The 26030-nt window shown below is 44.1% G+C and overlaps 1 protein-coding gene across 9 annotated transcripts in view; it reads right to left on the bottom strand.

Annotated features, from left to right (window-relative positions):
• Positions 1-1976: 1976 nt before the first annotated feature.
• Positions 1977-26030, bottom strand: part of slc4a2a (solute carrier family 4 member 2a) — a 107152-nt gene continuing 83098 nt past the window's right edge. For all 9 annotated transcript variants that reach the window (XM_015354528.2, XM_069191113.1, XM_015354529.2 and 6 more), the window contains 17 exons: positions 22680-22816; positions 20688-20868; positions 19973-20108; positions 19460-19649; positions 18858-18963; positions 17553-17737; positions 16254-16470; positions 15494-15700; positions 14841-14989; positions 13989-14183; positions 13188-13433; positions 12516-12605; positions 12165-12331; positions 11653-11906; positions 10483-10652; positions 9670-9843; positions 1977-8788 (listed from right to left, as the gene is read on the bottom strand). In XM_015354528.2, the coding sequence (XP_015210014.2) occupies positions 8708-8788; positions 9670-9843; positions 10483-10652; positions 11653-11906; positions 12165-12331; positions 12516-12605; positions 13188-13433; positions 13989-14183; positions 14841-14989; positions 15494-15700; positions 16254-16470; positions 17553-17737; positions 18858-18963; positions 19460-19649; positions 19973-20108; positions 20688-20868; positions 22680-22816 (2885 nt within the window). In that variant the 3' untranslated portion in view covers positions 1977-8707. The remainder of the gene's footprint in view (positions 8789-9669; positions 9844-10482; positions 10653-11652; positions 11907-12164; positions 12332-12515; positions 12606-13187; positions 13434-13988; positions 14184-14840; positions 14990-15493; positions 15701-16253; positions 16471-17552; positions 17738-18857; positions 18964-19459; positions 19650-19972; positions 20109-20687; positions 20869-22679; positions 22817-26030) is intronic.

The following is a 26030-nucleotide window of genomic DNA, read 5'->3' as shown; positions in this document are numbered from 1 at the left end:
TATTATGATAAACAATGCCTGTGTACAACAGGAAAGCCTTCTTACAAGGTAGGGTGAGTAAAGTGTTGTGTAATAGGCCTATACAATTTATTTACAATGTTGAGCTTAAGATGATTTTGACACAGGATAAGGTTATCAATTTTACTATCCTCTCCTCTAAAATAGCTAAGGTATTATATTGTGATTGAGGGTCAATGGTTATTTTTTACCCTGACTGATTTACTGTTCTTTCAGAATAAACAGTGAAACACGAACCAGGAGGCACAAGTGGAACTACCTGGAAGTGCATTTAAAACTGAGAAGAGGAGACGCGTCTTTATCCAAAGGCAGGTGGGAGTGTGGAACAAGCTACACAGCCATGTTGTTGAAACTGATGTCCTGGCTTCTTTCAGGAAATGGCTGGATGAGATTCTTGGGTCAAATAACTACTAATTACCAAATAGGCTACATGGGCTGAAAGGCATCATTGTGTTTGCAGCCTTTCATATTTTTTCTTATTTACAGTTCCATCTTGTACATTGTAATACAATATAACCTCAAATAATGAATTACAATCTTACAAATTAATTTAGAATATCTGAGATGTTTTATAAATTGCAAATGATAAGATAGTACAATGTGATATTTATACGAATTATATGACAAGGTTGCAAAGTTGTCAGTTTCCCGATATAAATTGTTCACACTAACGTTTAAATTGATTTCAAATTATTAGTGTCATTCTGCCACCTGGAGGAAATGTTGTAAATTACAAGATTATTTTTATACTGTGAATAAATTCGTCCATTGATACAAGGAAAGTGGACATTTCCTTCTTTGCAACTCCATTTCTATACAGTACTGTTAAAATATAACAAAAGCATGAAAGATGACCAACATAGTTTGATAAAGAATATGGTCTGTGATGCATATAGTGAATAGACATATTAGTATGCAGATGCATGCACCCTCAATACATTTCACATTGATATGTTGCTGTCGGAGTAACATGCTTTAAGATGTGCTCTGTGATCAGATGTTGTGCTTTAGAATAGTGTACAATTTTGGTAATCACTTTATAAAAATGAGTTGCTTTGAAATATGTCCTGAGAAAATGAGGTGCATACATTTCTGTTCTTTCAAGATTTAGCCTGGCATGTAGGCATCAAGGTTGTGGCCTACAATGAAAAAGACTGAAATACACCTCATTCATTCAAGGAAGCCAATTCAAATGTTCAACGGCAAGCCAGTGGACCTCTTCAGAATCAAAGGTGAAACATTAACCAGAGGACAAGTGGAAACTAGTGAGGTTCATTTTAAGCCAGTTAACATGAGGCACTCCTTTATGCAAAGGGTTGTAAGAGCATGGAACAAGCCTCCCAGCCATGATGTTAAAACAGGCTTTAAAAAAACTGTTGAATGAGATCTTGGGATCCAATTAGCTGCTATTAACCAAACAAGCATAGTAGGTTATCTTGTAAAAGAATGTGTCTGCATCCATTTCTGTCAAACTGCATCGAGAGTGTGAATATTCTGAACTGCCAAATAAGAGAGGTCAATCAGTCCATTTCAAGTGTTCTTTTTGTTAAGGTATTGAGAGCTTCAGATGTCTTAACACAGTCTCTTAACACGTAGTGCTGTTAATGCTTCTGTAATGTATTTTGTACATAGTGTGTGTCTATATGTCTCTCTCTGCTCAGCAATGGGCTGGTGTCCTGTCCTGGGTGTATCCACACCTTCCACCCATTTCATTTCAGGATATTCTCCGGTCCCTCTGCGACCCTGAATTGAATGAAGCGTATTCATGTATTTATACATTATTATATTATAAATATTAATGTATTAATACATTAATCGAGTCTAGGTGTGGAAACTCACAGAATTCCACTGACAGAGGACAAAGTCTGTAGGGTTAGGACAAAGGTGTCATGGTCATCAGTGAAAGCTGAATACCACACTCATTTCTTTTGAGCAGTCAGGAAAATTAACCACACAAGCAGAATTACATAGTATTTTTTTATTTTTTAACCATATTGAAATGTGAAATGCACAGAAAATGTTAAATCAAATGTTTTAAGGAGCTGAGAACTACAAAAAAAGGTCTAAGAAAATTTGTTCAAAGAATTAAAATCAAAGTTAAAATCAGCAGACACAGGTTTGCTCTAGAACCAGAGTTAAAAACCACCCTAGTTTCAAGGCAGTGGTCTCCAACCCTGGTCCTGGAGAACCCCAAGCCTTCAGCTTATACATATTTATTAAATAAAGGGGCTAAACATCATGCTCAGCTATCAACAACTAAGTAGTAGAGAGTTCAGCTGGAGCAACTATTAGACATTTAAAAAGGTACATCGAGCCCAGGATTATTGTGATTTTGCACTGTTGCAGTGTATTGTCTCTGCAGTGGCTGACATCTGATGGCAATGAAGGCCCTGCCAGAGCTCTGGCCTTCTGTTGTGCTACAGTGGGTCAGAGAGGAAGGCGTTGAAGCTTTGTACAGTACATGGCCAGTTATCCGAGTCAGCAACGTCTCAAGAGCAGATATATGGCACACATTTCATATTTATTCCCAATGTAACAGAAGGGAACGAGAACCAGACTGCCACCAGGGGTGAAGAGATGACATTTTTATACCTCTGCAGTGAAGATGCATCTGCTGTCGCTAGTTCAGGCATGTCACACCAGAGCAGCTGTCTACTTCGCTCTATGAAGCTCTCTCTCACCACAACGTAATCATTGTTAATGACACATGGAAAAATCTCAGCATTAGAAACAAAAACTCACAGAAGCCTAGAAAAAGAAGTCTCTTGTCAGACACTTAAAATGCAAGATGAAATGTAACAGACTGGTAAAAGACTGGTCCAAACTTGCCTGGAGACTGGAGCAAGGCAGGTCAAAACCAGAGAAAAGACAGTGTTCCCTCCTAGCAGGAGCCCTTGAGACTGAGCTCAGCTGGACTGTGGATTCTGGACCTTCAGCTCAGACAGCTGCAACAGCCCTCAATGCCTGAGAAGAGGCCTTCACTGAAGCTGCCCTGCACAGCGCACACTTAGAGGCCACGTCTCCAGCGGCAGCTTGTCCTAGATCTTTAAATTATGTATTTTAAAAAAGGGAAGTTCTACGTGTTTATAAAAAATAAGCAAAAAATGAACCATTGCCTACACCCACGGTATCGGTGAGACTCTCATTAAGAAGGTGAGGTCAGCCTCACCATTTGTTTCACATCAAGTTTTATTCCTAAAAAAATTAGTTAAATTTATATAATTATTTTATTTAGGCCATTTTGTTTTGCCAATTTCTATCTAAAAATAACTCATTTGATTTGCTTCAAATACTAAAAATAAAAGTACAATTCTTAAAAAAGAAGGTCACAGGAGGAATGTACAAAGCATTTACTTGACCACCGGGTAAGTGTTATGTAACAGGTGAAAAACTACAAAGAGAAAATATAGGCAAACTTGTTTAACATCTCAAGGCACAGAAGAAAATACCTATGAAATATACTTTTTATGGTTGGTGCAAATATAGTGCATTCAAGCATTTTCTACAAAAAAAAACAATTGGCTTTGTATTAAACCTTTTAACACTTTCAGTGTGTTCACTAAGCCAATTTCCTTGATAATACAATGTAGACTGTCTGAGTGAGTGTTAGAAGTTCTGGATGATGACAAGATACTGACATTAGCATATGCCCCCTTAATTCCTATGCACGACTGTCTTCTCTCCCCTTAAACAAAAACACTACATGTATTTCTAACACTATATGTTAATCCCAAGACCACACAGCCCATTTATTACATTCAAAGAGCATAAGACGTCCAAAAAATCTAAAAAGGGTCTAGGTATTCACAGGTACACTAGACCATATGAAATCAATCCTCCACTTTGATCATGATAAAATGTACTAACTGTTGAATAAATAAAGATATCCCACACAATGGTTAAGAATGACATGGCCTTTTTTACTCCGTAGCATTACCAACTGAACCAGTCTGCAGTACATGGTACTGACTCAAAGAGAGAACTACAGACTTCACCTGTGGAAAGTCTTATACTGTACTTTCTACAAAGTGAGGTCTCTTACTGTATCTCTGGTATCTGTAGTAAGGGCAGACGAGAGTTAGTGTTCTCTTTTGGTACTTTGATTAAGTGCATATAATAAAATACAGCAGTATGATATCCAACTCTACAAGTGTTTTAGAAGAATGATATCTTGACATCAATAGTAATCACACAGTAGTGCTAATAGACTGCTGTACTGCAGAACACCCAGTCCTATGGAACAAACAAACCAATATGGCTATTGTAGTAGGGAGCTACTGAAAATATTTCTGACTCTCCTGTCCAGAGCTTAGCATTAAAATAATGTATTGCTTTAAAATTCAACATTGTATATGGACTATGGCTTAAAACAATAGTTTTTATATTTAAAATTATCTTCAAGTTTTTGGTACCAATTATTCCTGTTGATGTTTGTCCAGATTCTCTGAAGCCCCTGCCACTAGACAAACGCAACTGGCAGCTCCATCGTTCCAGAACCACACGAGGAGAGGGCCCGTCTTTCAGGCCTGACTAGGACCTGTCCAGCAGGGACACAACGGGGGACCCCTGTGGTACAGTCTGTTTTTCTGCAAGCTAAAATCGGGGTGGGGAGGGGGAATTGATGATCAGCTGATAGCCAGGCTTTCTAAAGCAGTGTAAAAGGGGAACAGACGCATGCTTCTGCCCTGCAGCACATCTCCATGACTTCAAAGAGCTGCGCTCTGGTAAGCGCTGGAGTCCAGCCAGCAATGCAGTTCAGATAGTGAGAAGCAGAAGAAGTGAAGAGATCACTTCAGTACCTTCCTAACTCTGTTGAACCTGGAATGGGAAACTCCACTGCTGTGCCATCTCTACAGAAAGATGTAAAATCCCAGGGGAGAATTGGAGGAGGGAAATATATTGGCAAATGGAATTAAAAATTGCTGTTCCACTTCGCCACAGGATTCCAGAACTTCACACATTCCCTCAGAACACTCCTGGAAAGAAAGGGCTCTGTTCACACCTCTGGAGGAGGTAGACCAGCAAGCCACTAACATCCACCACCGACACGACAGCAGCCATAAACCACTCTCCTTCAAAGAGCTTTAAGTTTCTTACTTGTTCTGTCTCATTTCTGTTACACATTATTTTCTGATGTGGTTTCTGCTTAGGTTGCTAATTGTCTTGCTTCTCAAACCTGAGTGACAAGAAACAACAACACAGGTAAGAGGATCTGTATCAGAGATAAATGTACACCTGTAGTGTTTTACCAATAGGTAATACACATTTCATCCCCTGTACCCTTTCTAGCAATAAATGTGAAAGCTAACTTTCTTTGGAATATATATATAAGTGCTGCAACATAACATAAGCCAAAACAATTCTATACCGTCACATGATAAATACAACAACAAATAAAAAGCAAATGACACCAAGCCATCACTGTAATTCATTACTATTGAAGAACCACAATGAATGAGATTAAATGACTGTGGCCAGGGCCCCCTTACCACATGAAAAAGCCAAGCAGATTTGTAAGCAAGCGTCTACATTTCAAACTCAGAAATCAAAATCCAAGGAAAGCCAAGAGTGTATGACACCAGGTCACTCAAGGAGCACCACGCTGATGAACTCAGAGCTCAATTTTCCAAGACCAACAGAAACAGCGTGAACAGAGCCCTCCGTCCAGGCACGATTGCCAGAGTCTTTCTCCTCTCTTTAAGGCAGATGCAGATTTGCAACTTTCTTTGCAACAATAGATTCCTATATACTGTAAATAGGGCAACCCCACTCCTGCTCCTGGGAACTCATTGCCCAGTAAGTTTTAAAGGTCACAGTTAAATCACCTATTTCTAAAGGCCTGCAATAATCAATTGCAATTTATTTTTAAATGAACTTACAGATAAAAAAACTTAACCCCTCAAGGACTAGAGTTCTTTTAATTGAAGAGGACTTGCTTAATCGATCAGTAACTTCCACGTGTTCCCAGTCTTTAGAAATGTGTGATCGAGTGACCTTTAAAACCTGCTGGACTAGGGCTCTCCAGGACCAGGGCCCTGCTGTCCTGAACCAGAGGTACCCTGGAGCAGCCCTGCCCTCAAGGAGAGCTCCTGCAAGAAGACTGAAGATTACAGCATGTCTGCAGCATAGACAGCCTTCAACACACAACTGTTTACAAACATTGGTCACTTACAACTCCAGGTGAGTCACAAAACCCCAAGAGAATCACTTAAAACCTGAAGTCAACATAATGTGCTGATTCTAAAAACAAATGTGAAAACAATTCTCCTTGTGCGCATTACTCTCTGTGCAGTGGTACATGATTCGGAGGCCTCTGGCCTGTAGTCCTTTCAGATCCCAAAATGGAAAGCAGGCACCAGAACTACTAAGAACTACATTGTGCGCTAGCCAGCTACAGTTTCCTATTGCTGTTTGCCTGAATACGACCCCACCACAGTGTTTACCCACACTCCCACCTCGCACACCAACAAAGACAAGCATGCAGTGCACTACAAACAAAACATTGCACGGCTACAGGGAAGGGTGATTGATGCTGGAGAGATATATGGGTCTTAAGATAAAATTAAAAAATATTGAAGAAACCCTTTCTCCTAAACACTATACCCTCTTTTGTAACTCCTTTGATGTTTTCCAAGCAATCAATCATTAAATTGTGACAAGTTCAACCACTGTTATATATATATTGGCCAGCAGCCATACGGCCAGCAGCCATATCACCCTGCAACTCACAACTGGCAACCCACTGAAGCTAAGCAGGTGTGAGCCTGGTCAGTACCTGGATGGGAGACCTCCTGGGAAAAACTAAGGTTGCTGCTGGAAGAGGTGTTAGTGGGGCCAGCAGGGGGCGCTCACCCTGTGGTCCATGTGGGTCCTAATGCCCCAGTATAGTGATGGGGACACTATACTGTAAACAGGCGCCGTCCTTCGGATGAGACGTAAAACCGAGGTCCTGACTCTCTGTGGTCATTAAAAATCCCAGGGCTCTTCTCGAAAAGAGTAGGGGTGTACCCCGGTGTCCTGGCCAAATTTCCAATTGGCCCTTACTAATCATGGCCTCCTAATAATCCCCCTCTATGAATTGGCTACATTACTCTGCTCTCCTCCCCACTGATAGCTGATGTGTGGTGAGCGTTCTGGCGCACTATGGCTGCCGTCGCATCATCCAGGTGGATGCTGCACATTGGTGGTGGTGGAGGGGAGTCCCCATTACCTGTAAAGCGCTTTGAGTGGAGTGTCCAGAAAAGCGCTATATAAGTGTAAGCAATTATTATTATTATTATTATTGCAATATTTGGGACATCTGGTACCAATAAACACAGATATTCTAATGCTTGTTCCCAGACTTTATAGGTTTCAAATCTAACTGAGGACCCAGATAGCTACTGTAGCTGAGCTGAATGGAAAATTCAAAATCAACCTCTGAGGGATGATTTTGCACATTTGTCCAAAAATTTCTTAAAATATTTGTAACAAAATCAAATTGCAAGTTCAACTGCTTTAAAGATCACGATTTAGCATGTCTGGAAACACGCATGTTAGAAGTACAGACAATTGGAACAACATGTGCAATGCACTTACACTTAACACCTTATAACATCTCTCTCACAGGGAATATTAAGATTATAACAACAATAAATCCATTTGTATAGGAGAGTACAGCAACAAAGCTAATAATCTGAGCCCACTGATCGGATTTTTACAAAATGCAGCTCTATATGAAGGAACACCAGGGAAAATAAATCAAGCTACTTTTACAGATTTCTTTTAAATTTCAGAGAGAGGGCTGAGCTCTGTAGCCTTTCGTCACCCCTATAGAATAAAGTGCTTCTGCTCCTCTTATTGCTGTGAGGTGTAGGCCGCAGGGTGGTCCATCTGAGAGCAGCACATCTTAGCAGCTGGATTTACCAGTGTACAGCTTCCACCCAGCACCGAAAAACACACATCACTGATTAGAGACCAATCAACGCCAGGAGGAGCGGGCTGCGCTCAAGGTCCTCCAGTCTGACTGGGATTTATGTTTCAGGCTCACCACAGACCATTAGTGCTTAGGTTTAGAGTCCTTCCACTTTAAAATGAGCACCTCTCAAGCAGAGGAGAACTGTCCAATTATCTCAAACAGTTAAGCCCTTCTTCACGAGCATTTGTGCAGGGCCCTGTACAATATACAATGCCAAAGCAGGGCCCCACCTTTGTTTCTTGCTCAGCACGGTCACACACACTGCTTCCAAGATCCTCAGATTAATATAGCAGGACTCTATAGCTGTTGTTCCTGATGACACTGCGACTTGCAATCGAGCAGTACCAAGAAAGACAGACTTGAACGGGTCCTGTAGAGCCAGTAGAATTATGTAGTGCTGGAGAGGCCATTCCTATTGCTTGGACTGCTGGGATCATTAACCCCTGTGCCCACAGTCACCCCATTCTTGCCCCACACTTGATCCCCCACCACCAGTCAAAGACTATCTCTCATTCAGCTAATAAGCAACCATAAGTCAATTAGTGTAACCAAATGATTGTAAAACACATTGCCTGCAAAACAAAAAGTCAAAGAACAGTAACAACAATAATACACATATACAAATGTACAGGTGGGGTTGTTCCCTGGAAGGCAGATCCCTGGCGTCCAGATTGGCAGGCTGGGTGATTGGCAGGCTAGCTCACCCAGGAAAGGGCTGTGGGATGTGGCTGCTCACACTGGCATGGGCATCTCGTTGTACTCATCCTGTCCCTCCTTTTCATCAAACGTAGGCTCTGCCTCATCTGCATCCAGCTGAAAATACATTCAGAGTATGAGACTGACAGTGTTCAAGGCCCTTTGTTTCAGGTATCTGGTTCTGTTCAGCAATCTGACTCTACAGATTTTCAGATTCTGTAATTTGTTTAATAAAATGAAGAAAAGGCTGCTACTTATTGCCACATCCAATTGTTTTCACTCTGCTGCCTGTATGAGCTTTATTTAGTAATGATAGTTCTATGTAACAGGAAAGAAGTTCACAACCTAAACCATTCCTGTTCAAAAGCCACTTGTGTAACTGTCTACATCAATTTTCATATTTGCTTTAATCATATGGGAATCTTCACATTTCTCATACAAAACACAAATCAGGGCCCCCGACTAGCTCAACAGGCAAAGCTACTCGAGTGCACATTCAGTTCCACGGTTGCAGATTCAAGCCCATCACTTCACTAGCTGACTGTGATCAGGACTTCCCAAGCGGTGACACACGACTGGGAGATCAGAGTGGAACTGGTTGGCTCTTGGCACTCCCTGCAGCTTCCAGGGGAACTAGCGGTCATGCAGTGCTGTCAGTCCAGGATGAATTCACAAAGCCTGAATAACTTGACCTCAAAAACCAACTGCACACCATGCTGAGACCTTAGTTGTCTTCAAATCATTGCCAATACCTCACCAAGAATAGGTGGAATATGTTGCAGACACATGTAGAAGGTAAACAAGCCTGAAAAAAAACATTCAGATTTTCTGTCTCAGCTTGCTTATTGCAGTAAAGCCAAAAACAGAGAAAGAGCTTTGAATTGTGACCAAGTCCTCTGTAACACAAGTAGAAGTAGGACGTATATATATCCTTGAGAAACAAATAAGCAGATGCTGTCTGAAGACAACCCTGCTGCACTGTTCCACATGTCACTTACACATTGCATCTCCCTTTCGGTGAAAATCCGGGACAGCAGGAACATCTTGACGGGCACTGTGAGGATGAGGACGAACGGGAAGGCCAGTGAGGCCACAGTGGACATCACTGCCCACAGCACAGCCAGGCACACCACCTGGATTCCTGTGAACAGGTGCATTCGCAGAGTGCGGACCTGGCAGGTGGAGACACACAAGTCAGCTGAACAGCACATGGCATGACAAGAACATCAGAACAGACATACCGGAAAACAACACAGCAGGAACTCAGCACCCGAGTGGATCATTTGCCTCATCTCTTTTACACAAACGTCCCAGTTAGTTTCACATTTGAATGTCCAACTGGGTGGAAATGACACTCAAATGAACTTGGGTTCAAATCAAGTCTTCTTCATTTGTGTAGGTGTTGATCTACAGACCACACTCACAAAACCACACAGCTTCATCCATCACACAGGGCTGAGATTCTCCAGAGCTGAAGAGCCCTTTGCTTTTCTTCCCACCAGGGAAGTTAACTCCACTATTTATATTTGTAACTGGTTTAAACTGGGGTCTGAACCAGCAGGATTCCTCAAGGGCCAATACAATCCACTAGCTCTGTCCCTTCAGCGTTGTACTTATCCAACTGTGCCAGTCTGTGTTTTTGACCCATATTTTAAAATCGTGTGCAGTCTGGAAAGAAGTGGAATAGGATCCATTATTTTAAACAAATTTTGGCTCACAAACAGACTTATAACAGCCCAGAGCTGGGAAACACTGCTCCTTGTAATAAGAGACCAGCCCCCTGTATCCCTGACCCTAGGGTGCCCTCTGACCTTTCGGACAAAGATTTGGTCGGGGTGGTACTTGGGGGGCATGAGCAGCAGCAGGATGCGGTCGTAGAGCTGGATGCCATTGAGCGACATGACTCCCATGTAGAGGAAGATCCCAAACAGCACAGCGATGGGGATCTGGCGCAGGAGATCTCCGATCACAATGGACAGACCTGGCAGGAGAGGAGCAGCAGAACAACTCAGGAGACACTTAACTACAACAGATTCTGTGCTAGGACTGGAACACTGTTCCAACAGAAATAATCTTAAAGGTATGGAATAAGCTGCCAAGCCACACTGTGGCTAAACTAAAAATGCTAATATGTAAAAATTCCACCTGATTCTTAGCAGAAACAAGGAATAAGGATTAATTCTAACTCAATGTGCAGTAACTTTATCATAAAGTTTGGCAAGCAAAGAGCTTTTCCATTGATTTCCCAGATTGGAGGACTTCGTATCTCTAAATAATTTTTCACTCATGCAGGACATTGCATGCAATAAAAGAAACATTATGAAAGACATATTGTCTCCTACTCCTTAACTGTTGCTATTAACCCAGTAGGACAAATTTGGAATATTAAAGCTGGCTCCCAGAAATAAGCAATCCAGAAGGATTTCTTATCTGGTTTACTATTACTCACTTCACTTTGGTTCAAGATCACATGGAAACAATCATGTAATAAGTGAGAACGCCACCAGGTGTCCTCATGTGAAAAATCCTCCTGGTCTTCCTCCACAAAACATTTTGACAGAAGGTAAATAGTTGCTACCCAGACTGAATTACTGTTTCTTCTAGACAAAGCAAACCACAACACACAAGTGGACCCTTGACGAAATGCATTTAAAACCAAGGATGGAAGGCACTTCTTTACTCAGCGAGTAAGTGGAGTATAGAAGCTACATTGCCATGTGGTTGAAGCTGATACCTGTCAAGAGGTGGCTGGGTGAGACACTTGAATCAATAAGCTACTAACTACCAAATGGACCAAGTGACCTCCTCTCATTTCTAATTGTTCCTTGTCTAGTGGCAAAATCTAGTTTTCATGGTATTTATTCCTCTTTCCGAACAATATATGCTCCTCCTCAAATAGTGGCCTACTGAATACTCAAACCACATTTAACCATCCTGAACCCAGGGGCCTGTGCCCATCCACATACTGTGCTATGACTTACCCACAAGAATGGCCACCAGCAGCCCTGTGACTCTCTGCTCCTTGACCTCTTGGATGCGGGGCTTGTCACCGGGTGCCACGGCCTTGCTCATAACGGTAAGGGCGTTGGCGTGGGTGACAGAGCGCACCGTGGTAGCGGCCAGCCAGGGTAGGCCGAATAGTGCTGAAAAGCCCCCCACCGCGACGATGATTAGCAGGTCCAGATGGAAACCCGAGCCCTTCACCAGCATTCGCTCCTTCTTACTGATGATCAGCCTGAGAGAGGGAGCACAGGGCAGAGGGCGATGTTGAGTACCCCACCAATACTTTTTGGAAGAAGTTATGTAAAGGTCTGTAAATTGTTCATATTTGCTTTACATACCCTTTTATTTTGATGCAGCTCTTCCTTATCCTACTAATTTACTTGCACCCACTTATAGTGGCAACACTTGTGTAACCATTACCCTTATAGTGAAGCAACAAGTTCAAGGGGAGCAACAACAGAGGGAGACAGAAAGATGGGCAGCAACTCACGCGGTGATCTGGGTCTCCATGAAGATGAGGATGAAGACCAAGATAGCGGGAAGGATACTGGCCACCATCATCCAGATGGGGAACTGCCCATTGGAGCCCAGGGGGTCGATGAACCAGCCACGCTTCTCCGGGCTCGTCACCGAGAAGCCACTGGGCACACTCAGTTTCTGTGCAAAAACACCACCACCAAGTTTCAGGATATCTGAGGCAATACTGGAGCAGTCTACCAACACAAAATCACAGACTGTAAAACCAGTGCTACCAACTGTTGTTGGAGTCAGTATTACAAAAATGACAGTGTGTGTTCGGGTGCACAGGCTTAGTCAGGGGTCCTGTGTGTAGGTGTGTTACCTGAGTGTAAGTATCCCGGATGCTGTAATCCACCAGGACCATGATTAATATGGCAATTGGAACCCCAAAATCACCAATCACCCTTCGGATCTGTGGGATGGGCAGAATAAGCCAATGAGGACATTGTTTTTACAAAACATGTTTCATTAAACCTGGAATAGAATTAATCTATGAATCACATTCCTCCATACAATAGGTAGCATCTTATTCCCGGTTAAGGCTGTGGAAACCTGGAGATGATCCAGGAAGTGTAGGGGTAAGGCAGGACCACACCAAGGAAGTGATGCTCCTGCACTGCAAGGTATTCAAATTCACTCACAGGGACAATGTGAGACACCATCTAACCTAGTTAACATGTCTTAGCAAGGTAGAAGGGAACCTGAGCATGCAGACAACCCAAAGAAATCTAGGAAGAATGTGCAGAACCTGTACAGGAAGCAGCCTGGTCTGGTATTAAACCCAGGAGCCATGTGCTGATTGATGGAGCAGTAGAATTAGTACATACAGTATATCTCACTTACAACCAGTCTGTTCATAAGATATAAACACACCAGCAGTGTACATGAGGACAGTCAAGAATCCTACTTCACTTAATTTTTCAAAAATGTGGATTTTTTAGAGCTGAACATATTGGGGGAAAATGTACTATAAATATCGTAGTATAAGTCTTACCCTGCCAGGGAAGAAGGCGCTGTTCTTGAACTTCCGCAGGTAGAAGGCGATGAAGAAGGTCCCGGACATCAGCACCAGGGACAGCAACGCCGTGTTGGGCTCCCCTGTCATCTTGAATCTCTTTGTAGAAGCGGCAGAGCTGTTCCCCATCCCGCTGCTGGAGAGCTCTGACCACAGCCCTTCTGTCCTGTTGTCTGCTGTGCTGTTCTCCAGGGAGCAGCGCCGCAGTGGGTGCTCCTGGAATATCTGCAGACAAGAAGACAATGGTTTGAGATTAACGCCACAAATAAAACAAAGGACCTTTAAAAGATTGTGTTTATACTAATTTAGGCCACTAGAGGGACAATCCAGAGATGGTGAGAGAGAGCTAAATATTTGCACCAGGTCATGAGAGGAATCAACTCCAGCTGACTGCAATATGATTTCTTAATGAAGTTCCAACACTCGACAGGCAACTGTAGTGGAAAAGGTTAAAGTCTTCTGGAGAGAAAGAATCACCACAGCTGCTGTTGTGTCAGGGGTGTTAAAACAGCTTGCTGTCCCTAACCAAACAGGATCAGCTGGTAGAAGAGGGTTCAGACTTATAGGCTCCGGTAGGCTGTTCTGGACTGGTTCGGTATCTCTGTAAAGGGCTTCCCCACAGTTTCCTCCCTCAAACCAAACCCACAAGACACTGTCTCCCCATCTTATTCCTATACATTACTTATTCTGAGTCAAACATTCACACCAAAACACCTCCCAACACAGTCCAAATGGGCCATTTTCCCCCCTCTTTCCCTTCCCCACGGCTCCCGCCCTGACCTTGGCCAACTTGGAGAAGGTTTCGTAGATGAAGATGAGGGAGATGAGGAAGGCGAAGATCTCCTGGGTGAAGCGCGACACAAAACGCACCAGGAAGCTGCCCTCAAAGGCCACAATGATGAGCACAATCAGGATCAGCCAGAACCCGATCCACACCCGGCCCGTGAGGTACTCCATCTCATTTGCGCTGCAGAACTAGAGGGGACAGGCACACAGCCAAACCACACAGTCAGAAAGAGCTGTGCGCACAATTCAAGGCAGAGAAAGGAAGGATTTACAGAGGTCTGGTATCACTATGAAACATTCAGTGCTTATTAAACAAATAGTATAATTCACTTATATTTTAACATTTGTAAACCCTGTAGAACCCTTGGGATAATGCCAGTCAAGGGAATTAGTACTGCTGACATAATAGTGCTTCTGTTGCTACTACACAAAAATGTCTCAGTAAAACATTAGTCACGCAGAGCTTTGCTTTAATAAAATGTTCAGTTCATTTAATTACCTATTGTATGTAAACACAGGTTAGTATTGTGTATTTCACACTCCTAATCTCACTTGTGCAGGTGCTTTTTATTCCATACATAATTTCTTAAATTACATACCCAAAGAGGGGCCTTTTGTGACAAACTGGAGGAAAAAGTACACAGAAAATCTCTTTAATTCTCAGACAACTAGCAGAGCAGCAGATTGCCACCTGTGTGTGTTCACTCCTGGTCCTGGATCTCAGTAAGTGAAGAACAAGGAAACTGCTGGGATTATTATTGAGTCAATGCTGGGTGCTGTTCAGATGAAAGCTAGCGGCTTTTCAGGTCCAGCAGTGAGGGCCGCTGGGGTGGAAGAGGGACTCACAGAATAGAAGGCCTCCTCAAAGACCAGCAGGGGGCCAGAGAAGCCCACCACCAGCAGCGGTTGAGCCCCCAGCAGACAGAACAGCAAGCCCTGCAGGGCTGTGGCCACAATGAGCTCCGACACACCAATCAGCCCATCTGTCTTCTCTCCTGCACAGAGGAACACAGAGACAGTCACTCACCTGCCCATACACACCCTTTGGCAGCTCTATAGTTAGTGTTTCCCAGCTAACATTCTGGGATTCCACCCTAACAACTGTGAGGACAACAGGACATTGCCCACAGCTGTCTACGTCAACATCAAGCTAGCTGCCATCTTGCCTGAACCTGCCATCCTCATGCCACTAACATTCTCGGGGACTAGCAAAACAGAGTTATTATAATCTGGAAGAAATCAGAATTAAGGGCGGTCACTAAACGTCCAACACCCTCTCATCCCCAGCTTTCCACTATCATATCTCACACTTCCTTACTCAACATTCTCCTCAAATAGTCTCTCCCATCTTGTTCATCCCCCAAGTCCAACCATTCTCATCTGTGCACACACAGGGCTCCCTATGCTGACCAGACTTCCTCTGCTGCCCTCCCCTTCACCATCCCAACAACCCGGTCCTCTTTCATGCTTTCACTCCAACACCTTATCTTCCTCCTCACCCAGCAGGCCCCCAAAAGTGATGGCGGGGGAGAGCGCAGCGAAGTAAATGAAGACGATGGCCGCCATGCACTGGGCGTTTAGCGCGTCCTTGAAGTCGCTGGCATATTTCGGGTAACGGCGGCAGGCATCCCGGATCAGTCCGCCGAAGGGGCGCCCGGTCCGCTGCAGGGGGTCATCGCCCGGCTTGAAGGGGGTAAGAAGCGCCTCTGTGTGATGGACAGTGGGAGGAAGACCGAGGGAGAGCAGGATTGACAAAGAGGGGGAAGAGGAGATTGAAAGAGGGGTGGAGAGTAGAGGAGGGGAGTGAGGTATAAAGAAGAAGAGGAAAGTTAGACAAAGAAACGTGGCACTTGTTTTTCAACAAGAGCCTGGGCAGCCCTTCCTGGCCAGGACAAGGTGAGGTTTTAAATAGCAGGGCCAGCACTGAAAGTGTTCTTAACTGACTGTCACTGAATAACAGGAATCAGGAACCAAGGGGATTAGCACTACTACATCAGCCAAGAGAACCTAAAACAAATATCACTAAAACATAGTATCATAATCGTTCCCTCGCAGGAATAAAGCAAACAGAAAAATCTACTTGCCTATGGGCATCTCAGTCAAATTATCAATTTTTTATTTCAAGATCTTTAAAATCACTTTCATATTGGTTATATTTTTTCACATTTTTTCCACAATAGTTAGAAAACAGATGCTCCCAACTTGGCAAATCGACTGAAAAGAGTGAGAACAGGTTCTGGAGAAGATGACATGCCATACCTTTCTCCTCAGGGGTCTTGGGCTCTTTGGCTAACAGTTTGACCTCTTGCTCCTCCCTCTTGCGCAGCATCTCCCTCTGGAAGCGAGCCACGGAGCGCAGCAGCTCATCGCCGCCCACCTCCGAGGGCGGCAGCACGATGCTGCAGTCCAGGAACTCGTTGATGGCATTCAGCAGGTCCTGGCGGTCATCTGCCAGATAGGCGGCTTCGTGGAAGTGCTGAACAGGGGAGCAACACAGACAATTCCAGTCAAAAACTCAGAGGCCAAGCCAATTTACTCCTTAAACACCCATAAGCCTATTTTCCCCCACCCACACACCTGCTCCACAGGGCAAACCCATCCTAATATTCTCCTCAGTTCCACACAAACGTATTGGTTATGGAATCAGTAACCAATGTGAAAATGTGTAGTGGATATAAAATTCATTTAACCAGGTTAAATTAAGGTTTTCAAGTATATTAAAATTTTCCACACGGATGTTTGCGTTAAGAAAACAATAGTCCAGTATATTCAGGGTGATGTATGAAAATGCTGAACCCCTGGTTGCCTATAATTATGGTTGGCATGACTGCAAGAGGAGACCTCAGTGACTTTGAAAGAGGGGTAATTACTGGGGCTCTTTTGGCAAGAACTTCAGTGACCAGGACAGCTCAATGTGCTGATGTTTGAGAAGCAACAATGTCTCAGGGGATACATCTTTCTCCGAGCTGTATACTGACATCACCAGCAAAGAGCAGCAGTGAGTGGCAGTACATCTCCACGCAGTATGTTCAGAGGACTCATAATTCATATTCTTGAAGAAAGAACAAGTGCTAGTGGCACCAAAGTTAAGAATTTTATAGCCCTGAATGTTTGATTCCAACAGTAAAGGGTGCAATGGATGAACTTGTTGCAAGTACATTTCCCATGGGTTGAGTGGACACATTTCTTTCGAAGGCTAGGTCAATTCCAATCATCACATAATGGCATTTAGATATGAACTTTACCCATGTTGTAGCATTTCGTTCCTGCCTGCAGGAGTGTCTTTCAGAATGACAAAAAACTCAACAGAGCTCTTATGGGATTGTCTGTAACAGTGCCCGAGACAGTTTTCCTCCCACATCACAGTTTTGAGGTGATTGAGTTGATGCTTAGAGACTATGCCATATCATAAATAAAGCATGCTGTCCGCACGTGATTGCCTTATTAAGTGGCACTGGCACTGCCATTTTATTGTACATCCATAAGGGTGGGAACCGTATCTTGCAGCCTGTAGATCTCCCTCTCTCATCCCACTGCCTCTGCTACCTCTCTGCTCACCTTGTCGGACATCAGTGTGGAGATGGAGCGGCCAATCTGGTGGTAGTCCATGTTGGTGCAGTCTGGTCCCAGCAGAATGAAGAGGAATCGAACTGGAACGGGTACCTCCAGGACCGATTCCAACTGTACTGCCTCCTGCAGGCGTACAAATGCCATGGTGGGCTGCTCCAGGAAGTCCACACTGCCTACAGGGGGCGATGATTCATGGTCAGTACGTCAGTGTTTGCTACGTCGCTCTGGCAGCAGAGCGAGAGACACTCTTCTTTCTCTTAAAAAAAGAGAGAGCTCACTAAACAAAGCAAACTGTTAAGTCATAAATGTAACTTTTCTTTTTGAATACCTGGATAATCTCCTCTTTTAGTCTTATCATTCTGAGTTCCTTTAGCTTGTCAGTGTAGGTCATTCCCTTAAACCCTGAACTGTATCTGGTTGCTCTTCTCTGGACAGATTCTGGAGAAGCAAGATTTTCTACAACATAGTTCCCAAAACTTACATATTTTAAATGAGGCTTAACTAGTGCCTTACACATCAACTGATTTAAATCCTACACTTTTAACAATATATCCTAAATTTCTGTTATACCCTTTCCTTCCCTACATTACCTGGAAGATGAGTTAACGCAAACACCTACACTTGTCTACATTAAACATCACCTGCGTGGCATTTACCTTGTCTTGAATTTTATCTGAATATTTTTAAAATTTCTACACTGCTTCTACAATCTTTGCCAGTCCTCTTACTTTGGAGGCATCTTCAAACTTGACTAGTTTAAAAGCTATACCACAATCTAAATTATTGACACCAAGGGAGCCTTCACCCTTTATCTGTACTGTCCATTAAGCTCTCAATCCACATACATTTCCATGAATACCTACTGCCAGTTATCTCAGAATTAATCTCTCACGAAGAACTTTACCAAATATCATTCTGAAAATCTAATTACACCACATTGTACACCCTGAGTGAGCCCACTACTGCTGTTACTCCATCAAAGAGATGACACAGCTCTTCACTTGAATCTCACTTCTCACATTTCTCCCCCTTAAGACTGGAACGGACACCAAGTATGCATAAAAGGTAACAATCAAATGAATGATATAGTTGTATCAAATGGCTTATACTGAGTATGTCTGCACTGACAATTTCTGAGCAGGACTCTCGTTATAATTATCTCTGCATGTAGCGTACACACCCATATAGAAAGAAGCACTCCATTATGTTGTGCACATGACCTAAGTACTGTACAAGTTTCTGCAGACTTGTCTCGGGAGATTATTTTGACTCCCCTGTAGTAGATGGACTCACCCACAAGTACCACTGTAGCCTCTGCGTTCTCAGGGATCTTCTCCAACAGCTTCAGCTCATGTTTCGACTTTGACCGGTGCATGCCCACTGACGGGGGGGCCTCTTTCTGCAACAGCAAAGAAAGCACATAGCCTTCACCACGTTTCGCTAGGTCTATGATATCCACAGGGCTGCATTACAAAACATAAGAAATATGAAATACAGCCTTCCCTCGCCGATAGCAGAATACTCCATGCCGACCATGGGAAAACCTTGCTCTTACACGGTTCTCCAGGTGGAATGCCATTCTTTTGCTATTATTTATTATTCATAACAATTTAATTACAATGTTTTATTACTTTGATAAATTTAATCTAAGTCACATTATGGTATCTGGAATTTTTAAAAGAAATCTGCAAGTTTTGTTAGCCATGTTTTGTTAGTGTAACAGAAACTGTGGGAAACTAAGCCCCTATTTTGCTCGTACACAGGTTTTTACCATCCAACCACAATGTTTTCTGGAATGTAACTCCCACGATTAGTTAGAGAAGGCTGTTCACTCAAGATTAAAGTACAGCTCCTGAAAAAGAAAAACACAAAAGCAACAATTTAGCCATCCTGACCTCCATCTTCTCGATGTCGATGCGAGTGTCCGACTCGGAGCCTGCGCTGCCTCCCATGAGGGGGTCTGTGATGGAGGGCTCTGCAGGCTGGGCGATGTGGTTGGAACTGTGGTGGTGGACCAGCAGAGAGCCAAGGCTGGCTGCCGAGATATTCCTAGGAAAGGTGTGCTCTTTCTCATCACTCGGATGACTGAAGGAGAGAGAAAAAAAAGGGAGAGAAAGTGAGAGGGAGAGAAACGGAGCTTGAGGCCGAAAGCGAATGAATGGAGTGAATAACGGAGACAGCCAGGGACATTAACAGTGCAAAACAATTGGAGAGATGCAAAGTGTGATACACGAACACAGAGAGGCAGATCTAAAGAGGGGAACATTAGAAGGAGAAAAGAGAAATGAGGCGTGGGATGACATTAAGTACTTTTTGATCAAGAGCAACCACATTCCATTAAAAAACTTCAACGCAACTTTCCTTAAATTCATTGCATTTCAAATTCTGACACCTCGGGAGACCTTCACCTGTGTTTGAGCAGCAGGGCTCGAAGCACGTTAGCTCGGTCCTCGGCCTTGATCTGGTCAGAGATGATCATCTGCTCCACTACCTGGTGAGCGATTCCAGGCAGGGTCTTTTGGTCCAGGTCCAGCAGCACAGCCCCTGCAGAGAACACCACGGTTAGTAACGCCCAGCAGACAACTGTACACTGTGGAGCCTCCAATGCAGGAGAATGCAGCTATTGCAAGGATTCAAAAATTCAGGCATGATAGTGTAGTAAGTAGAACAGCAGGTAACATCTCCATAAATGCAATACTGAAATCTCCTGAAATTAACTGCCCAATTTAGAAGCACCAACTATAAATTTTGAACACTTGGAATTACATAGTTTAAGTGGGGCCCACATATCAACAACTATATATACAGGTGGATAGCTGCGCCAGCATGCGTAGAATGCAAAGGAACAATAGGTTTATTCCATGCTGAAAAGAGAGGAAAGAAAACACAACGTTTCAGCTGTGGAGCCTGACACCCGAAGAAGACTTTACTATATATGCAGGACGTACAATATATACAAACACATACTGTATACCGTATATAGCATCATGTTCCTCTCTGCAGGCCTGTTGCAGCCACACTGAGCACTCTCCCAAATACAATGAAAATTGCCGACAGGGCATCCACAAGACAGCTCTGTCTCATCCCACACTGCACCCCCACACCTCTGTCCTCGTCCCTCACCCTGTGCAATGGTCTTGCGCAGCTCAAGCAGGCTGCGGAAGCTGAGGGAGGCCACGTGTGGTTTCCCCCAGCGTTCCGTCTCCTCTTCCACGTCCTCCTCAAACTTGATCCAGCGAGCAGTCTCCCGCCACTGCAGCTCCTGGTTTTTATCCATGATGAGCTCATTCAGCTCTACAAACACCTGTTCCAGGAACACACAGACGCACAAAGCCACATGAGCTTAGTCTACAGGCAGTGTGGACCTGATGACAATGTTGTACAATGTCAGATTAATGCTGGTGTGGGGCTCAACTGAACAGCTCAATTGATTGCCACTCTACTTAGCCTGGGGGAGTGGGAATAAGCAGGAATGAGGAGAGGAGAGTTAAGTAAAGTTGGGTAATCTAGGGAGATGAAGGGTCAATTTTTGTAAGGAAAGGGCAGTATATGAAATCTGAATAAAATAAATCCTGCTTTTTCAGCTAATTCATCTTTAGCACCTCAATAACTCTTCATACAACATCATATCTAAAATGACCTTCATTACAACCTTAATCGGTTGAGTTGACATGGCCTTGCTTTAAAACTACAAAGTTTCTTCTGAAACCCAACATGTTTCTTTAGATATTAACCAGAATAACAAATGTCCATGCACACTATGCACACCAGCATGCACAGACCGTCTACACCTTGCTGTATTAATGCCTCTTGTATTCATGGCACGCATCATACATTTAATAGATCTAGCAATACCCGCAGGTACAGAACTATTGCCAAAGCAGTGCCTACTCCGCGCGCTCTCATGATGCACTCCCCGACGATGATGCACCATGATGGGCTCACCTTCTGGTGCTTAGCGATGCGCCCGGTGAAGTCCAGCAAAACCATGATGGACAGACGGACGCACAGGAGGACAGACAGAGGCAGATGGGAGGTGGGAGTTTATGCAGCTGGCAGCTGTGAGTTGTGCTATGAGACCAATCTCACCCCCCCCACTGTACCCCTCACTGCCAGATAGCCCTAGCCTGTAATGGGCTGAGCATGTTAATAAAACATCAGCACCTGATTGAGACTTTCAGCAGACTAGGTGTCCTGTTACCTATTTATTTCTTTTTTCCCCCTCTTGTGAAAGGAAAGAACACATTCATTCATTATTAATTGCACTCTGCACAGCACAGGGGCAGGCAGAGGGGCGCCAACAGATGCAGCGAACAAGCAGTTTATTTCTTTATTTTGGAGAAGGAGACAACAGAAAAAGAAATCATTGAGCTCAGACACCAAAGAGGGTGTGTGTGTCGGGGGGGGGGGGGGGTGCCTTAACAGAAGAGGGGCTTCTTCATGAAGAACAATTCCCCCAAACCACAGCGTAAACAAAAAATAAAGAAAATCTTGGGGACAGAAGACCACTGGCACCAAGCTCCCCCTGGCGCTAACGTCATGCACTCCAGGATATTGAGCATACTGGCAGGGGGCAGTGGCCTACAGAATACCACCTGAAAATTAGCGCTTCCACGGCAGACAACTCAGCACTTTTCACCAGGATAGCATCTGGAAGCAGAGCCTTTGTTAAAGGACAGAGAATCCAGGGCCAGCAACAGGGGCAGCATGATGCAGGCAAAGGGGCCATGTCACACTGGATCAGCCTCGTGCCTGGGGTGGTTCCACAACAAATATCTGGTCTTTCCAATATGGGCATCTGTTCACTGATGTTTAATTTCTGAATACACACAGAAATCCAAAACTGATAACGTCATGCTTCCTATTAATATTGTCAAAAGATCATTGTTGTGCCCTGCTAGTTTTTAAAGGTGTCCTGTGAGAAAATCGTGTTATAGTGGAAAACACCGACCGGCTTCCTGTGCTCTTGAATCACCGTTTTAAAAACACTTGAACATTAACTGTGCAATCAGAGTGTGGGTTTAAGTCAAGTTCATGTTGCTCATGACAGGAAGCTCCCTTTTAGGCAGACACCGCCCACTATGGTAACCTCTGGCCTCTGTGCTGTTTGCTCACCTCATGGGGTGTGCGGTCAAGTTTCCGGATGCGTGTGCTGGGCTCCTTATGGTCTTTGCTGATGTGGACCACCTGACCTTTGGTGCTCTTCCTGACCAAGTGTCTCCGCACCCCTGGAACATCCTCGAACCGGTGACCTGAGAGACGGGAGAAAGAAAGAACAACCGTCAGTACAACAACCAGATGCAACTTTTATGTCTCCAGTTTCTCCTCATTCTAGGCTACTGTAACAAAAAAGTACAAAAAATCATACTGCACATATATATATATAAAAAACACAAAGCTTTTATACCTCATGATGTGGAAAAGTCTTTCAGTGGGCCACTTGGCTTTAACATCCATGAATGCAAAGTACCTGCAACTGGGGACTTCACCTGACTGATTAAATCTCAGTGTTTGGGAGTAAAAAAAAAACCTTTCGGCAAGTGATTGCTCTTCTGGTCTACATCTGTAGAACTGAGTAGCAAATTTGGCAGGACACCAGACTAAGGGGGGTTGCTGCACTGAGGATAGACACCCCTCTTGCTGCCAGCCTCCAGACGATGAGACACAGGCAGGTTTTCCTCACCCAGGATCAAGCATGCAGCCCGGTCATGGACAGCAAAACTAAGACTAACTTAACAAAACTCACTTCTGTCTTTCACAAGAACTTGTCTCTCGCCTCCTGTAGGCCCACATTTTCCCTTATTTATACCACACCTCTGCCAGCTGCCGCCTGTGAGATTCAAAGCCCTACTGTGGGAGACAGCCACCGAGAATTGTAAAACACCCAAGCAGGCTGAAGGCAAGAATTGCAGGAGGCACAGTGACTTGTCAGCTGCAGCATAGGTTGTACTCTGGAAGCCGCCTTGGTGTTATCAGTGAGACTCTAGAATTGGTCCACTAATACCCCAAATAAAAACAACCAAGCATGGTTTCTTCCTTATAAACAGGAAAAAAACAGTATATGAAACATTTCACAAAAAAGACAAAAACAGAAGTCCTTGCACACGGGTTAAATCCATAGCCAACAAGTAATCCGCAATGATGTACTGCTGCATGTGAGGTTTCAGCTATGCACAGAGTGATCCTTGCCTTCCAGGTCCCCCTCTCAACCTGCCTACCTCTGTCATTTGAATGCTGCCTTTTCCCTGCCAGGTTGTGGTGGTGGTTACAGGCTTTCATGATGTTCCAAGGACTGAAGCCACAATTAGTCCATGTGTGATGGGTGACCGGCTGGCTGGAGAGAATAGGGAAGCACCCAAGGGGGCTAGTTGTAGCTCTTTAATAGCAATGTAACACTTTCCTCCAAACGTGGATTGACAAATCCTTTCAGTGTGGAGTGCCAACATGCAGGAATAGTGAGGTACCCTTCTAGTATCAACTTAAACATCTCTTATTGACTCCAGCATGTGGATGCACCACAAAAATTGTGACTTTATAATACAGGACGCAGTGCTTTGGCTGCAACAGACCCAGAAGTCAGCAGCAAGCTCCCTGCTACCTGTATTGAGTTTAACATTTCAAACAGAGCAGTGGGGAGGGATGACACAGGCAACTCCAGACACACCTTCCTCCTGAACACAAAGATCAGAGGTGACGTAGCTGGAAATTAAGCAACAAGACACTTAAGACTTAAAATAGACATTGTCTCTTTGTACAAATACCCGTGGGCGAAAGGAAAAAATGAACCATGCCATCATGTCACTGATTCACTAGGATGGTAAAAATGAGCAGGTTTCAGATAGAGTGTAGACCAATCCACTAAGCCGTACCCAATCAGCGCCTCTGGGGTCTGTGGCCTTGTTCACAACCTCAGCGCTCTTCCAAGGAGATAGAAATCCTTAAGGAACTAGAAAGTACTTCCACAGCCCATCTGTCTCCTCCAATCCTAGGGAAGCCCAGGCCCGGCACTGGCAGAATAACATTTCATAAGCCATATCCTTTAGATGTAGTAGGTGCCATCCATGCACTGACCAAGGACAGGCTCAAAAAGCTCCCCAAATCTTGAGAGGCGATTCACTGAACGCCAAGCAGGAAGCTGCCGGTGTGTCTGTCTTCTATTCCACCACGATCAGCTCTGAAGGGTAATGAGAGCAGCTGCTGGTCTCCAGCCGCAGAGCGGACCCAGCCCACCTTCGCTTGTTTCCGAGCTCACGCTAGATCAGAGAGGAGGCGTTTGTGATCGCACCAAGAGCTAAAAGCAAGAGAAACCTATTAATTCCTGTTGTTGAGCAGGAGCCAGCTGCACTGCTATTTTCCCAGGCTGTTCTTCTTGCGCAAATTAATAGGAACAAAGACAAAAAAAATTAAATGCTTCTGACACTACTCCGACCCCTGCCAAACACTTAACTTAATAGTCACGAAAAAACAGTGTATTTATCAAGGAACTGCTTCCCATGACTACAACATACCACAGCACTAACGCAGTAATCTGCAATACATTTGCTTGTGATCAGGTGGTGTTTTGATGAATGATGTCTTGGGAGACCATCTCTAATAATACCATCTCCAACAAGTGGCGGACCCTGGCTGAAGCAGCACAGTGCTGAGGGCTGAGAAAGTCCACTCTGGCTCTTGCCACTTCACCTGCTGCTACTAGGAAGACAGGAAGCCATTCTGTGTAGAGACTGCTGAGGTCAAGCCCTATCCCTCCAAGGCTCAGTAGATCAGAATGGCTTTGCAGGTAAAATAAATTGATTACTTTACACGGTGAAGGAGAAGGCACTATTCCCCCATTAAACTAAGCAATTGAGAACATTCCTTTATGTTGCAATGCATGAACAGTCTCACATGGCAATGGTTAAAAATGGTTTAAACAGTTTTCAAAATGACTAAAAAAAAGTATTTAAATGCTTTCTATAACTTTTATACTTATGAGCACACTCGAGGTCATATCCCTACAGGAACAGATGCCCTAAAAAGGATAAGACGCAGTATTGTCCCATTGAGTGTGGAGGTGTTAGAAATCATGTGTGTATTAAGTGCCGAGGTGTGTCCGGCTTACCTATGCAAATACCCAGGAAGCCCCAAATTTAGTACCAAGACGGAGAGCAGAAAGGACAATGTTTGTCCCAGAAGATAAGGCTGTGCTACAGCCACAACTCTGCCAAGCCATGGCGCCACCTGAAGCACAGGTCCTCCATCACACTGGGAGAGTGGCCAGAGCCTTCAGGTCACATTCGTCTAGCAAGGCGTAATTGAATTACACTTCCCTACCCTGTTTGGCCTTTATAAGGTGATTCTAAATCCACGCCAAGAAAATCTGCGAGCAGATTTGACTCATGGAATGCACAAAGACGCTGATTTCTTACAGTCTGACTCACCAGCACGAAACACTGAATGCTACATAGGATAAGACACACTCCTCCT

This window comes from Lepisosteus oculatus, chromosome 6 (assembly GCF_040954835.1).
Source record: "Lepisosteus oculatus isolate fLepOcu1 chromosome 6, fLepOcu1.hap2, whole genome shotgun sequence".
NCBI classification, from domain to species: Eukaryota; Metazoa; Chordata; class Actinopteri; order Semionotiformes; family Lepisosteidae; genus Lepisosteus; species Lepisosteus oculatus.
The sequence above is the reverse complement of the archived record's forward strand: the minus strand, read 5'-3'. Positions and strand labels throughout refer to the sequence as shown.